The sequence below is a fragment of the Ambystoma mexicanum genome, chromosome 14 (genome assembly GCF_040938575.1).
Source record: "Ambystoma mexicanum isolate Mex_15411 chromosome 14, UKY_AmexF1_1, whole genome shotgun sequence".
Lineage (NCBI taxonomy): Eukaryota > Metazoa > Chordata > Amphibia > Caudata > Ambystomatidae > Ambystoma > Ambystoma mexicanum.
The window spans coordinates 182,975,228-182,990,235 of NC_090940.1; the positions used below are offsets into that span (position 1 = coordinate 182,975,228).

The 15,008-nt window shown below is 41.5% G+C and overlaps 1 protein-coding gene across 1 annotated transcript in view; it reads right to left on the minus strand.

The window, feature by feature from the left end:
- Nucleotides 1–1,208: 1,208 nt before the first annotated feature.
- The window catches only part of LOC138527265 (galectin-3-like), an 87,090-nt gene continuing 73,290 nt past the window's right edge, over nt 1,209–15,008 (minus strand). The window contains exons 5-6 of the mRNA XM_069638360.1: nt 8,545–8,716; nt 1,209–1,556 (exon numbers count right to left, since the gene is read on the minus strand). Coding sequence (XP_069494461.1) covers nt 1,401–1,556; nt 8,545–8,716 — 328 coding nt within the window. The 3' untranslated portion in view covers nt 1,209–1,400. The remainder of the gene's footprint in view (nt 1,557–8,544; nt 8,717–15,008) is intronic.

Here is a 15,008-nt window from a genome sequence, read left to right on the forward strand (position 1 = left end):
TTTTTTGATATACGGTGTAATAAGTCAAAATTTTGTTTGGCTAATATGCACAATTAAAAAAAAGAATGTGCAAGCACGTCTCTACAAAAGTACAGTCTTTACTGAAATATACAGTAACTACCGCACTATTAGCTATTGTATATATTTGTGTATATGTATATATATTCAACCATACTTCCTGTGAGTTTTCCTCTGGAGTGGAGTGCTGGATTGATAATGTTTCAGTAGACTACCTCCTTGTAGAGGCTTGCTTGCACATTCTTTTTATTTTACTACTGATGTGTTTGTTGTCTGGAACCTTCTGCTGATGAAATGAAGTTTAGCATTCTGTCCTACCATTGTACCAAAAGGGAAGGTTCGACTATACTATCTTCTTTGGCTTGTTCAACCGTTATGAACAAAACAACTCAGAACCACGTTGTGTTAAAACTATGGCCATGGCTCATCAGAGCCTTGATCCTCCTACCACATCTTCTAGCTAGATTGGGATTTCATCACAATCCCACTAATGAGTGCCTTGACAATACGTCCATGCTCATTAGGCTTAGTGTAATTGATCTCATGCTGTTGTTCCAACATTAGGCAAACTTAGTACATGCATTGGTAATGTTTCATCTGTACCAGTGTAACAGCAGTTCCCTAAAACACTCAAACAGTTTTGCCTAGTCCAAAATCAAGCAGCCAGACTAGGACTAGGATTTCCGTGAATAGGTTGCATGGCGGCAACCTTCAAACTCCTAGACTACTCCACTGTACCGAGGGCAGACGCTTTGTCCGCGTGGACCATTGTCCTGGAGAGCCCAAATACATAACTGGTGTGACTCATCCTTAAAAAGGCTAAATACCCTCTACAGTAAAACCATCAACTAGAAACCATATAGGGCCTGTACACGGCATTGCTGCTAGAACAGTACCACTGATGGTTCAGCAGGAGGCTAAACGTGGTTCACTTCAACCAAACCTCTATTAAGTAGAGTGCCTGAAACTGAGCAATTAGAAGAAAAAACATAGAAAAACATCACACAGCTGAAATACATATTCCCTGTTCTTGTATACAACCATTCTCCACATGGTGCCCTGAAGTAACCTGTGTGCAGAACTTGGCAACTAAAACAGACACAAATAAATATATATCATTATTACTCATTGATGTAGTAGATAGACACACTTTCCCAACAAAGACTTGTTTGACTTTTTACATATTCTTGTACGTTTATTGATGCAAATTTGTGCTACGCAAGGGAAGATTTTATTCATGATTCAACTGTGAATGTTATTTTCCTGAAATTTTAATAAAGCTTTTCGAAAACAAAGTAAGGTGAAGAGAAATCATTTCACAAAATGTAACTACAGCAACCATGTTGTTATAACGTTCCCACTGAATATGTCATCGGCAGCCATCAAGGAATTGGGCAATATGAAGCCTTGTCAACGTTGGCGCCCACCACTTCAAAAAGCTTGATGTCTTGCAAAGGTTTGAGGTGACGGTCATATGTTATATAGTGTTTGTCATTAACAAGCACCTTGAAAAAATCATTTTCACAATCAAAGTCAATCTGGAAACAAAAAAAGAGAAAATGTATATTTAAAACTGCATGCAAGTTTGTGACTTCTATGTTAGATATTGGCATTGTAAATATATGAATGTTCAAATGTTCTTTTCGTTATGACTCTCAAGATGTCCAGCAGGACAGCCATTTTAATGTTTTGTGTAGACATTTTAACATGCATTTCTGCAGCAAATTACCAGTAAATCAACAAATTCCATTCCAGTCGACTGAACACACTACAGGTATGTGCCAATGTTCCAATAATTGTCCATCTCTTCTAGGTCACTACATCCCAACACTTAAATAATGGTCTTCCTCTTACAGTCTAAGGCATTATATATTTTTTTGATTTTGTAGAACTTTTGGAAAAAATAAATGTATCTAAGTAGGAACTAATTGCCTCCCTGCAGATCATTAAAAAAATGATATCTGCAACAAGACTGGACAGAGAAAATGGAGGGGAAAATAAATACATTATGTATTCACAATTAAGGTATTATAATAAAAAGTTGAACAAGTTACCCCACTTTTGAAAAAATGTCCTCACAAATACTATAAGAGGACTATTCATGTTATTGAGATTCAATGTACTTCCCACTAGAGAAATGTGTGATGTAAGAAAGAACTGTCATCTAGATATTAGGAAACGTAGGTTTGCTTGCTCTGCGGAAGAATTGGAAACCTTGAGACACCTATTCATTGAATATCCAAATGTGACAATGATCTGAAACAAGCATTTTCAGAACTATACCTATAACCCCTTCCAATGTTGATAATGACCAGTGTCCCAGGCCAATTCAGCCCATAATAAATCTGACCACCTGCTCTCTATCAAATACCTCGAATCAAGAAGAAAGTCACAGGTTGCAAGAGCTAGATTCATCTTTTAAAGCTGATTTACAAGATTTGATTTGTTTTATATTTAAACACTCGTTCTCTGGCCAAATATGCCTTAGATATATCCAATTTCATTATTGATGATAAACTTGATATACTGTTTCTCTCACGGAAACTTGGCTAACTGACACCTCCGACCCTGATCTATCTCTGGCAGTTCCGGAAGGTTATTGTATTCCTTGTAAAAATAGGGTCAGTGGCCTGGGAGGTGGGGGTGGGGGGGGCAGTTGCTGTTATTTTTCACTCTTCTGTGAGTATTCATATTGTTGATTTAGAGGAGATTGATGGTATTGAAGCCCTGATGGTTAAATTGCTTATTAATCATCACACCACATATAATTGTATTCTGATGTATAGACCGCCACGTAATATATGCCACTTTTTGAAGTACAGCCATCATCTTTGCTTCTCTAATTATTAAAACCCTCCATTACAGTTACGATACCTTGAGATTTTAATTTGTGGTATAATGAGCAGCAGGATCATTTAGCAGCTTCCATTGACCAGCTGCTTACTAACTGTGGATTTCTTCAGTTATTGACCGATCACACGCAGAAGTTGCACTGTTATTGTCTGGTCAGAATTGCAATCTCTCCTGTGGCCCCTTCCACCTGTCAAGGCGTGAGCAGCCCTGGTCCCATGATCACAGTGCTATGCTTGGTGAAGGAGGCACTAGACCTCGGTAGTGCTAACTATGTTGTGACACAGGTCACAGGGAGCTGGTGCCTGACTCTGCCACCGTCCCCACTAACATTAGGTTGATTAGGCACCCTATCCACTGGGTATCTCTGGAAACATCCTCTTGTCTTCCCCTTTCATAGCTACCACTGTTGCACATGCCACTGCTTCTTCCCCAATGCCTCAAAAGCCATCTGGCCTTCTTCTTCTTCTTCCTTTTGATGATATGCTAATCTCCTTTTCTCCTTTCCCTTATCTTCTTTTTCTCTCCACCTTTTATTCCACTGAAGTTCTCCCCACTTTCTCCTCGTCTATGTCTTGCTTCTCACCCTCCTCTACTCCTGTCTTTGCTTTCTTCCCCCTCCTTACACTCCACTACCATTCTCTCATCCACCTCATTTTCAGATGCATCTTGCATCTCAACCCCTAAACTCCTGCTGCTCCCTTTCCTCCCTCCTCCAGTCTTAATCTCACCCTCCTTTATTCCTGCTCCTTGTCCATCTCTCCGTTATCTCTACCCAGTTCTTTCCACTCTACTCCACCACCTCTCACTTTCTCTCGTTCTCCTTCTCTCAGCATTCCTGCTCGCCTGCCATTCTTCACCATCCTGCTCCCTGTCTATCTCTCTGTCTACGCTTTCCACTCGTCATCACTTTGAGGTGCCATGGCTTTCCTCCACAAATTCCTTTGTTCTACATAACATGCCGAGTGCTTTTGTGTCAGTAAAGTCAGGTCCCCCAAACCACAACCATCGAACCACTCCTTTCAGATGCATAATGCAACAACCTGAAAAAGGGATTTTCTTCTCTCAGTTCGGATAGCTCTCTGCAGCTGCTTCGGAATGGTCTATGCATGCTGATCAATGGACCAGTCCTCATAAGGGCTGTCTGCCATTTTGAAGGCCACATCCTTATTGCTTTGTTTACTGCGCATTCTCTGCACAGCTAATGACAATCTCTTGCTAACCATCTCTTCCGCATTTGCGAGCACTTCCCTTTCCTGCTCCCAGGCTCACTCAGGGAAGTTGGTGACTTTTCTTTGAGGTTTTCTCAAATTGAGCCACTTTTGTATACTTGATTGTCATGGGCTGATACTGAGGTCCACTCTTGCCTGACATTTTTATGCTGTCCTTGTTGAACACGCATGCTTCTGCAGCAGGTTCCCAAAAGCTGAGCTGTTAACTGGGATGTATGCATTCATATGATGACACCCTTTGTTCCCCTGAAGTTTGAGTCACCAGCTTGAGTCAAGCATAAGAGCTGAGGAGTGTGTGCTAATATTTCAGAGTTGGGGAGAATGGATGAACACAATAGGCTAACGATGGACCGAGGAACCTCCTGCTCTGGACCATACATCACAGAGCGGGTTTTAGCATGCGGCCACCATGGTTTCACAAGTCCCGTCGACTATCCCTAAACATGAGACTTTGTCAAAATTGTCACTTTGTTTCCTAACGGCTTTTGAATTATTTATTGCTGAAAATAGGGTCCATATCATGAAGTATGGTATTAATAGCAAACATATTGTTTATTAAATTTTCCATGCCATTTTTATCCTGCCAAATTAGCATGAGTTGGCATTGCATGGCATACTTATCCCATGCACTGCTTACTAATTAACCCATCCCACACATCTCCCATGTATTCACAGCTCAGCATTAAATGGCATTTTAAAAATTGGAGGCATTTAAAATGACAGATGCTTTTAGGGTTATGTAGGGATATGTAATACGAAAGTCCTTTCCTCTAGTCTGAATTTCAACAAGGGTAGCTCCAGATTTCATCATCCGCATTTTAGCAAAGGTTTGAATTTTAACTAGGGCCAAGGGTGTGAGAATCACTTGTGAGGCACAAGCTGTGCCTAGTAGATGTCAGTATTATAAACCATAAAGCACGTGCTAATTTACATTTGGTCCTGCACAACAGGTGTTTAGGATTCGAACTACACCATAGTTATGGACTAAATGCCATGAAAAATAAAATGTACATATTAATACTACTCACATCCCCGGACCCAATAACCTATTCCCTTACTAAGATTCAATGGAATTTAGTCCATTGCTTATAATTATAATGAGTGCAATGAGTGCTGGAAGTGTAGGGGATGTGGAATTAGATTTTTTTTTAAGTGAATACGTGACAGGGTTTAGGTGCAAGTTGATTTATTTAAACTGGCTCCATTGTTCATTTGTAAGGAAGGAGGAAATAGCGCCGGATGAAGGTAACATTTTCCTTCAGCGCTGCAGCTTGACTCTCAAAGGCACAAAGGAAATCACATGCTATTTAATGGGATGGTTTGTCAAGGGGAGGTTTCTTTGAATGACACATGAGTTTTTAGAAAAAGTCTTGCAGCAGAGAGGGCCGGGTCATTCACTCACTCACTGGCAAAGGACGCAGGACTGGTAGAGGGTTGACTCCAGGCACTCTTTTCCTCTGGTTGACTTCGGGAGCAGAAAGGGTGTCTCGTTCGTTCAAGGTGAAAAGGGAGTGGACGTAATAAGAATTTGCCTGTCCTGCCCAGTAGACAAAAATGGGGGAATATTGCTAGCTGAGGCAGTGAAGGGCTATCCTAATCTTTGTGGTCCGAGAATCCACTGACCCCAACAGATCTAAGTATGCAGTGAATTGATGAGCGTGTAATGTATGAGAGACATTTTTTACAGGCTGTTGTGAGATAGAAATATGTTTGTTTTCTTAAAGTAATTCTTAATCTATATTTTACATGGATTCCCATTTATGAAGCGAGCATTTGTTAAGACATGAGATTCATAGCTGCCAAGAATTGTGAGAGAAACATTCAAGGTTACAGATGACAAATGTGTAGTTGAAGCTTATTACTAGAAAAGCTATTTAATTAATGTGTGCAAGCTCTCTAATGAAACACATGTTATCCATGTTCAAGTATAAATCACTGTGAAAATAAATAGCACAGCATAATGCACCTGTTTGTTCATTTTCTGAATTGTATCCTTTCATAAAGCCACAAAAGGAAAAACCAAGTTAGATTCAGTGCTCTCATTATGCATCTGAATTATTGTGTTAGCACATATACTGAGGTCCAACAGCTGGTAAACTCATCTGACAACATGTGCTAATTCACATTACCACATGTGGTAAAATATAAGATAAAGTGATTATTGTGAGTTGAGTTTTTCAGAAGTGCTGTGCGTGCATGTGTGTGTGTGCGTGTGTGTGTGTGTGTGTGTACAACTATTTTGTGATGTGAAATGATAAATGTATTTTGAAACATAGCCAAAAGGGCATAAGGTGGTATTGTACATAAGATACTACAAGCAGATAAGCAGGAATTGCTTAACGTTAGTGACGCTGGTAAAATAATTATTAGGCAGTGTTCTGAAATTAGTCTCACCACTAAAAAAGATACCCCAGTAAGCTTACCACAATATATTACCAAGAGCTAACAAAATACAAAAATACCACTATACCACAAAAATACCATGAGATAACAAAAATATAAGAAAAAGAAATCTCTAACAGTTACAACCATACACATAATGAAGCCATGTGTCCTGAGTAGAGTAGTACTGAATTTCAGCTTTGAGTGAGTATTCGGTTGAAATTCGGCCAAAATCCAGCTAATCAGCTTTGTTCGAATACCTCCTCAAAATATTCACTCGAAGCAGAAGTCACATCCACTTTCTATGATTTGCTGTCCTCTCTGTGTTTGAGAGAGATAGGCTATAATAGAAAGCAAGGGACAAGCTGCAGAAGCCAAATTAGGTATTTCCTTGTTGGATGCTGCAGCTTGCCCAATTGCCCAACTGCTGCTAGGGGATCCCCGGGGCTTTCCCTGGTGCCCCCCACATACTTTTTCTTTAAATGCAGCATTTGAGGCTGCCTGGGCAATGCCCAGCGATCCTTTAATGTATTGCTCAGGGGTAATTTGGCCTTGCCCTGGCGCTGCCACATTATTTTGAAAAACAATGCAGCATTGCATATCTCCATGGCAAGGACCAGCGACCCCCCTGCAACAATTGTGATGGGGTTTGTCGGGCTTTCTACTGGCAGACCCCATTTTATACTGTTTTTTTAAAACTGTGTGCAACAGGGGCCGCCGGGCCTTTTTGTGGTGGCCTCTGCTGCTTCGTTTTTTTCGAAATAACGTGGGCGACTGCTAGAGTAAGGCCTAGCGACTCGGCAGGAATAAGTGAGGGGGTTGCCAGGCGTTGCCTTGGTGGCCCCCAAAGATGATTTTTTTTTTATTAGTATGGGGCAGCAGGGAAAGGCTGGTGACCCCCGTTTCATACAGTTTAAAGAACAAACACTCAATTGTTGCAGGGGGGTCACTGGGCTTTGCCCTGGCAGTCCCGACTTTGTTTTTAAAAAAAATGCAGTATCGGGAGCACCCAGGGCAACCTCTGCAATTGTTGGTGTGGGATCTCTGGGCTTTACCTTTTTGGCCTCCATGTAATTAAAAATAAATTCAGCATCGGTGGTTGGCAGGGCAAGGTCCTATGACACCCATAAGTGTTGCTTGGGGGTCACCGGGCTTTTCTCCTGTGCCCTCTATGTTATTTTCTTATAAATACAGCGTTGGAGACAGCAGGGTCAAGGCCTGGTGACGCCTTCAGTTGTTGCTAGGGGTTGCTGGGCCGTGCCCCAGTGGCCACCACGGTATTTAAAAAAAAACATGCAGTATTTGGAGCCACCAGAGCAAGGCTTAGTAAAGCCTCAATTGTTACTAGGGGGTTGCTGGGCCTTGCCCTGCCGGTCCCCATGTTATTACGTTTTTTAAATGCAGCATCAGGGGCCGTCGGGGCAAGGCCCAGAGTCTCCGCCAATTGTTGCAGTGTGCTTGCTGGGCTTTGCCCTGGTGCCCCCATATTGCTTTGTCTTTAAACATTGTTGTAACAAGGGTCTTTGGGCCTTGCCCTGGCGGCCCCCACATTATTTTTGGTAACAATGCTGCATCAAGTCCTGGAGACCCCTACAATTGTTGTTGAGGGGTCGCTGGTTATTGCCCTGGAGGTCCCCATGTTATTTAAAAAAATGCAGCACTTGGGGCCACCGGGGTAAGGACCCGCGGCTCCACAAAATGGCTGCAGTGGGCTTGCTGGCCCTTGCCTGGGTGGCCCCGTGTTGCTTTGTCTTTAAAAATGTTTGGAACAGGGGTCGTCGGGCCTTGCCCTGGCAGCCACCACATTATTCTTTTTTTAAATACTGCTTCAGGGACATCAGGGTCGCCATGACATCGGACCCAAACACACAGTACTATTCCGCTCACTATTCAGCTCCTGCCGAATGCTTTGACCAACTATTCAGTATTTGGCCAAATAGTAAATTCATTGTTTTGGAACACCCCTAGTACTGAGGCAAGTTTCTACTGTAGAGAATAAGCCTGTGGAATGAATCATTATCTCTGAAATATTGAGGAATGAATAAGGTAGAGTTTTAAATACCTTATGACGTTGTCCAAGTGCAAATGGGAATGGAATGCTGCGGATAAATTGCGGTAATGCCCAATTGCTATTTTTCATTGTAGTGCACATTGTATGATAGCGTCCGTAGCCAAAGCGTGGTTCGAAGCGGAAATACAAATTTAAGTCATCTTTTTGGAAATCTATCGAAACACTGAAAAGATAAATACATTATGAGTTCATGGTTTCACAATTTGTGAATGCGAACAAGAAAAGAAATCATGCATACTTTTTTCAATGCATTAAAACATCAAATAAGTACCGAAAACAATTGAATGGCATACAACCTTAATATGAAAGCTCTCCCCTGTCTTGTATAATTCATATGTGGCCGATATGAACTCTGTGCTGAAGGACGTTCACTGTTTCCCTCCCAATATTGGTGGTGTGGAAATTAGGTGGTTGTCATATGCGGACGACACCATTATTTTTGACAAAACCCCAATTGGCCTGCAGAGGTCGTTGGATGCTCTGTGTAATTCTGCTTGTTATTAATGCTAAAAATACCAAGTTGATGATTATTGGTTCCAAGAATCGGAAAAAAGGAATCCTTCAGTGTGGTGGATTAGTAAGGAACGCCTGGAGGTGGTAGATTCTTATACCTATTTGGTGTTGCCAATTACTATTCGAGCTACGATTACATTTTGTGAAAATACCCTATCAAGCAAAATGATTAGTAAATGGAATGTCATTAGAATGTACCTTGCTAAAAGGGGTGGACATTCCATTAAAGGATTTATTGAGATTTACAGAAGTAGTATAACTCCGGGAGTCCTATATGCCTTAGGAATACTTGAAGGTAAACATGTGACATGGTTGGACAGATTGGAAGGAAAGCTATGGAGACTCATACTTAAATTGCCAAATACGGTTCCTACAGAGTCTATCAAATGCGAGTTGGGAATTATATTGCTTTCCACCATGAGAAATGTTTGCTGTACTAAATTGTACAATCTAGTAATACAGTCAGCTGATCATGATAGCCTCTTTGCAATCATACCTAATGTTGTACGATCAGGACATAAGAATGCCTTGATGGAAAACCTGCAGCTGACTGTGTACTCTTTTTTTCAGAGTATAGATCTTACTACTCCCCTGAATGTTGTAGAGTACCCATGTTTTAATATGCAATTGAAAAAGAAGGCGATCCAATGGGACATGATTAATGATTACTTGAATACAAAGAAAAGATACACACTTCACACCATGCACGGCTTTAAGATGGGAACACCTTGTGACTATTTATTGAAGTATGATAATTATGATTTAATCATGTTTCTTCGTTTTAATATACTTCCCTGCAATGAGTACATTGGTGCATGGACATCCGTCCCTTATGAATGGAGGATATTTCGATTCTGCCAAGCCAGTATAGAAGCAGCATGACACCTACTTACTACATGCCCAAGGCGGATGAATCGTTATCACCGGGGCTATAAGGACTTGGTTCATAATCTTGCCATGATTGTATCTGATCAATTCTGGTCTGCTATATCTGCTGCTGCCTCATTGGGAACTACCGGGGCCTCATATTCTAAATGGAAAAGAATTTTAAATGAAGTAATTATATGATTATTTGAAATGACATATTGAGATGTAATTCTCTTGATTACATTTTTTATTTTGTCTGGTAATCTTTTATTTATGTTTTATTGTATTTCAATATTTGCATGTAAGGTTTTAATTCATCACCGCACGTTAAATAAAAAATAAAAAAATAAAGTCAAAACGAGTTACATGTGCAACCTGCTGCCCTAATCGCAGCAGGAGAAAACTGGACCAGAGTAAAAAAATTATCAACTTCTCTACAAAATTGCAAATGAAAGTAATGACAATGCCCTACTGTCAGGGCATGCTCAGTTAATAGCATGAAAACATTAGAGGAGTGTAAGAAATAATATTGGTGATTTGTTGTTCTCATTAATAATACTCTCATTTTAAACATAGTGTTCATTCCAAAGAAAGGACTGTGCACACTAACACTGATGTGAGCGCAGCACTGTCCAGGGAATTTTGACACTTTTCAGGTTGAAGTCTGGGTTTGCTTGGCTTTTACATGCCAACATGATAAGTAGTGGTTATGAAGGGTACAACATGCATGCATGCTAGCTGGCACTATGTTGACTCTCTATGGATTTTGACTGTTTTATTACAGGTGTTTAAAAAAAAGGCAAAATCCATACGGATTCAAGCTTCTGCACCCACACCAAAATTAGATGCAGGGAGAGACTTGTGGTTTTCATGCAAGGAGCAGGGAAAACAGGCAGAGTGGGGTGTGACAAATTGCGGGAAGGCTAGGGAGGTGAGCCCGCTACGTAATACCCTCCCTAGAGGTAGAGGCAGGTGGGACCTCACTGGAAGAGACTCCCCCTTTGAGGACAAGGACTCCCATTCCCAGGAGGAACTCCCTAGAGGACCTGCAAAAGTACCATCTTTTAAACTTCCCAGTAACAATATCTGTGACGAGAAGGTTAATATGTGTTATGGCCAGAATGAAAATGAAAACCTCATTTTAAGCTCCAATTCTGCTGGGAAGAAGAAGAGGACGTGTGGAGGATAAGAGAGTTCACAACAAAAAGAGAAAAAGGAACAACTGCTTGCACTGGGGAAGCCCCGCGGCTACGTCAGTCGAGAAAGGGGAGGAGACTTGGGAAATAAAGAGGGAGCCTTCATGATTCAAAGGGGGACACACGCTGGATCCAGAAAGCAGCATAGGAAAGACAAACACCATCTCCCAGTCAGAAGAGAACGAGAGCTGACGGCCGTGCTACCATCGTGCAAGAGGGTCAGGCGAACCAAAGCAAAGCAGGAGAAAGAGTCTGAGATCGGTGGCATGACAACAGGGAACTCATGGTGGACCGGTTATCCTCATAACGATGCTGAAACCATTCTGCTGCTGCAAAGTAAAGATAAACCGGTACCTGAGATACCACAATGCCATCCACACCAAATGAAGAAAAAGGAAACGGACAAGAAGACGCGAACGACAGAGAAAGAGGAAAGGAAGCCGATCCTTACCAAGTGAGAACCCTGGTGACATTAACCCTAATCACTAAAGGTAACAGGGATAATGGGAGACCCAGGGGAGGACATTATTGGGATGCTCAAACTCATCACAGTGAAGAGAGAAAAAACATAACGAGACTAAATGAGAATCATTATTGGGATGCTCATACTCATCACAGTGAAGAGAGAGAAAATGTAATGTGAATGAATGACAATCATTATTCGGATGCTCATAAGCGTCACAGTGAAGATAGAGAAACCATAACTAGAGGGAATGGGAATGATTGTTGTAACACACACACTTATCTCAGTCTAGAATGAAATGCTGTACAGCAAGTACAAAGAGAATTGAAAGAGATATATTTTGGAAAGGATCCAACCAAGAAGGTCTAAAGAAGAAAATTGAGAACAAGTTGGTATTTGTACACACATATGCAGAAAAAGTGAAAAGGTAATCAAAGACTATTAGTTATTTAGGAAAATAAGAAATAGCCCAGAAGGAAAAGATAACTGTGGGTTAAAATCATCAGGGGAAGAGAGAAGTATCCCCTGTTATAGAAGGGAACAAGAGAAGAGACAAACATCCAAAACAGTAATGAAAGTACTGTATGTACTGATAAAAGGAATCACTAGAGATCACCTGAAGATCCTCTATTGAAAAGTGGTGGAGCCACAAGCTAACACACATCAGGAGAAGGGAGATATTCCCAAGATTCTGAGTTGTTAAAGAAAGTCGTAGGATCAGATAGGTTAAAGTTAGACGGTGGATGGTTTCCTTTATAGACATTCACTGACGACTGTAAGGGCATCTGGTAGAACAGGAAAAGACAGGCTTTATTCATATTGTTTAATAAATACCCCAGCAAAATGTCTAACCGGAGCCTATGACCTTCTTCTGACCTATTATATATGGTGTCAGTAATGGGATAGGGGCCAACTGATAAAAGTTGGTGACCCATGCAATTTACTAGGTTGTGTCTCAAGGCCAAAGCCCTACCATGGCACGGCAGAATCCATTGGCTTTGACTTACAGTGTACTAGGGAAGTAGTCATACACCCAGGTAACAGATGCTTAATTCCCACTGGACTAGTGCTCAATCCTCCCGAGGGCACCAACATAAGGTTAGCCTCTAAATCTGAGTTAGTCTGGAGATTTGTGTTAGATGACATGGCAGGAATTATTGATCCTGACTATAGGGGTGACGTTAAATGCCTTCTGTCCAATTACTGCAATAATCCTTATACAGTTAAGGAGGAGGAAAAGATAGCCCAGGTGATATTAGAAAACACATTGTTCCCTGTACCCAAAGAGGGCAAAGCCTAAAATGAAACAGAGAGAGGCTCTCAGGGGATTGGAGAGGCAGACCTCCCCAGAATGGAGAAATCCTTCCAATAGACCAAAGAGGTCGATCTCTTTCCAGCTTTGGTGTTCGCTCAAAGGAACGACCCAATCTTAACTGAGGCCTTTTCCAAGGTTATCACCGAAGAATAGGGAAGAAATTAGGCTGGTCCCTTCTTTTTAAAAAAAGGCTTATTGTATCGAAGGGACACAACTATCAAAGGAATACATCGTACCCAACTGGTAGTTCCTCTGAGACATAGAAGGGTTGTACTACAACTAGTCCACTCCCATTTAGCTACAGCACATCAAGGAGTTAGAATACCAAATAACCCCAAAATTCTATTGACCAGGGGTGTCCACTGACAAAAGAACATTGTACTGACATGCACAATATGTCAACAGAACACTACCATCCCGGTTCCTTCAGCCCACTTCCAACCTTTACCTATCATACATATTCCCTTTTCAAGAATCGCTATGGTTTTAGTAGGACCACTGGAAACATCTAAAATAGTTGAAAAGTTTAGCTTGGTTATCATGAATTATACCACGTGTTATCCTGTGTCCTTCCCATTGTGAAACACTACCACACATCAGATCCTGAAACACTTACTACCCTTCCTCTCCAGGGTAGAGATCCTCACTTATCAATGGACCACCATCATGTCTTGTTTAATGTCCGAGGTTAAAGAAATGCTCACAATCAAAACATTACAGACCTCGATATACCATCCCTAAACCGATGGTTTAGTTGAGCAGTACAATCAAACCTTCAAAAGGATTTTGAAAAAGTTGGTAGAAGTGGATGGTAAAAACTGGGATGTAATAATTCCATGGGCCCTATTCTCAGCAAGAAAAACTACCCAAGTCTATCTGGCATATTCGCTGTTTGAACTTCTGTATGCGAGAGAACCACATAATGTTCTGTATATGTTGAGGGAAACATGGGAGGAGAGGGAAGGAGCCATCCTATCAATATCTCAAACCACCCAGAAATTAAAATCTCACATTGCAAAGGTTCGAGAGAATGTGCAAACACATCTGAGACAAGCCCAAGAACATCAGAGGGCTAAATATGACAAGAAAACCATCCCACATACATTCTCGGTAGGACAGTCTGTACTATCAACTTCCGAGAACAGGATGGTGTCAAAATGGTTTGGACAATATACCATCTAAGAAATAAAAGTCCTTTGAACTATCTGGTAGCCCAACCCGATAGAAAACAGATAACCTAGATCTACCACATTCATGTTCTTAAAGACTGGAGGGTTGACCTGAGGGAAGACACCACTGTTATCATGGTCGCACTCTTGAAAGAATTGCAAAAAGAACATTTTCTAGTTTCCCCCGACTTGTGACCATCCCAACAAGCCGATAAAAGGAATTTGTTTGCCCAATTCCCAGAAGTACTTGTAGAACGATCAGGTAGGGTCTCAAATAGTGTTCATCATATTAGAACCCCATCAGTGAAAAATATTAATTTTAAACCTTTCTGAATCGCTGATGCTAGGAAGAAGGTAATAGAAAGAGAGGTGGAAGAAATACTTATGGACGACATCATTGAGCCATCTGAGAGCCCCGGGTCATCTCCAATTATGTTGGTGGAGATTTTGTATTCATTTTAGGAAACTCAATTCCATATCAATATTTTACAATTACCCAATGCAACAAATAGATGAGCTAATTGAAGAACTAGGCTCAGTCAAGTACATATTCACAGTACACCTAACAAAAGGCTAGTGATAGGTCCCGCTGAACCCAGCTGATAAAAAGAAAATGGCATGTTCAATACCTCAAGGCCTTTTCCAGTTCAAGGTTTTACCTTTTGGGCTTCATGAAGCACCTATCACCTTTCAGCCCCTTGTGGATAGGACATTAAGAGGGTAATTCACAGAATTCAGCGCACAAGTGGTGCACGCGGCTGGCGCACAGTGTGCGCGTGCGAATCCCTGCGCCAGCCGCGTGCGCTAAAATCCATTTCCGCGCACAGCGTATTCATGGATTCCAGCCACCAAAACCAGCCGTGGCGCACAGTGGCGCAGCGACCCTGCAGCAGCGCCAGTTACGCCCCCAAGAACGCCTCTCACGCAGGGAA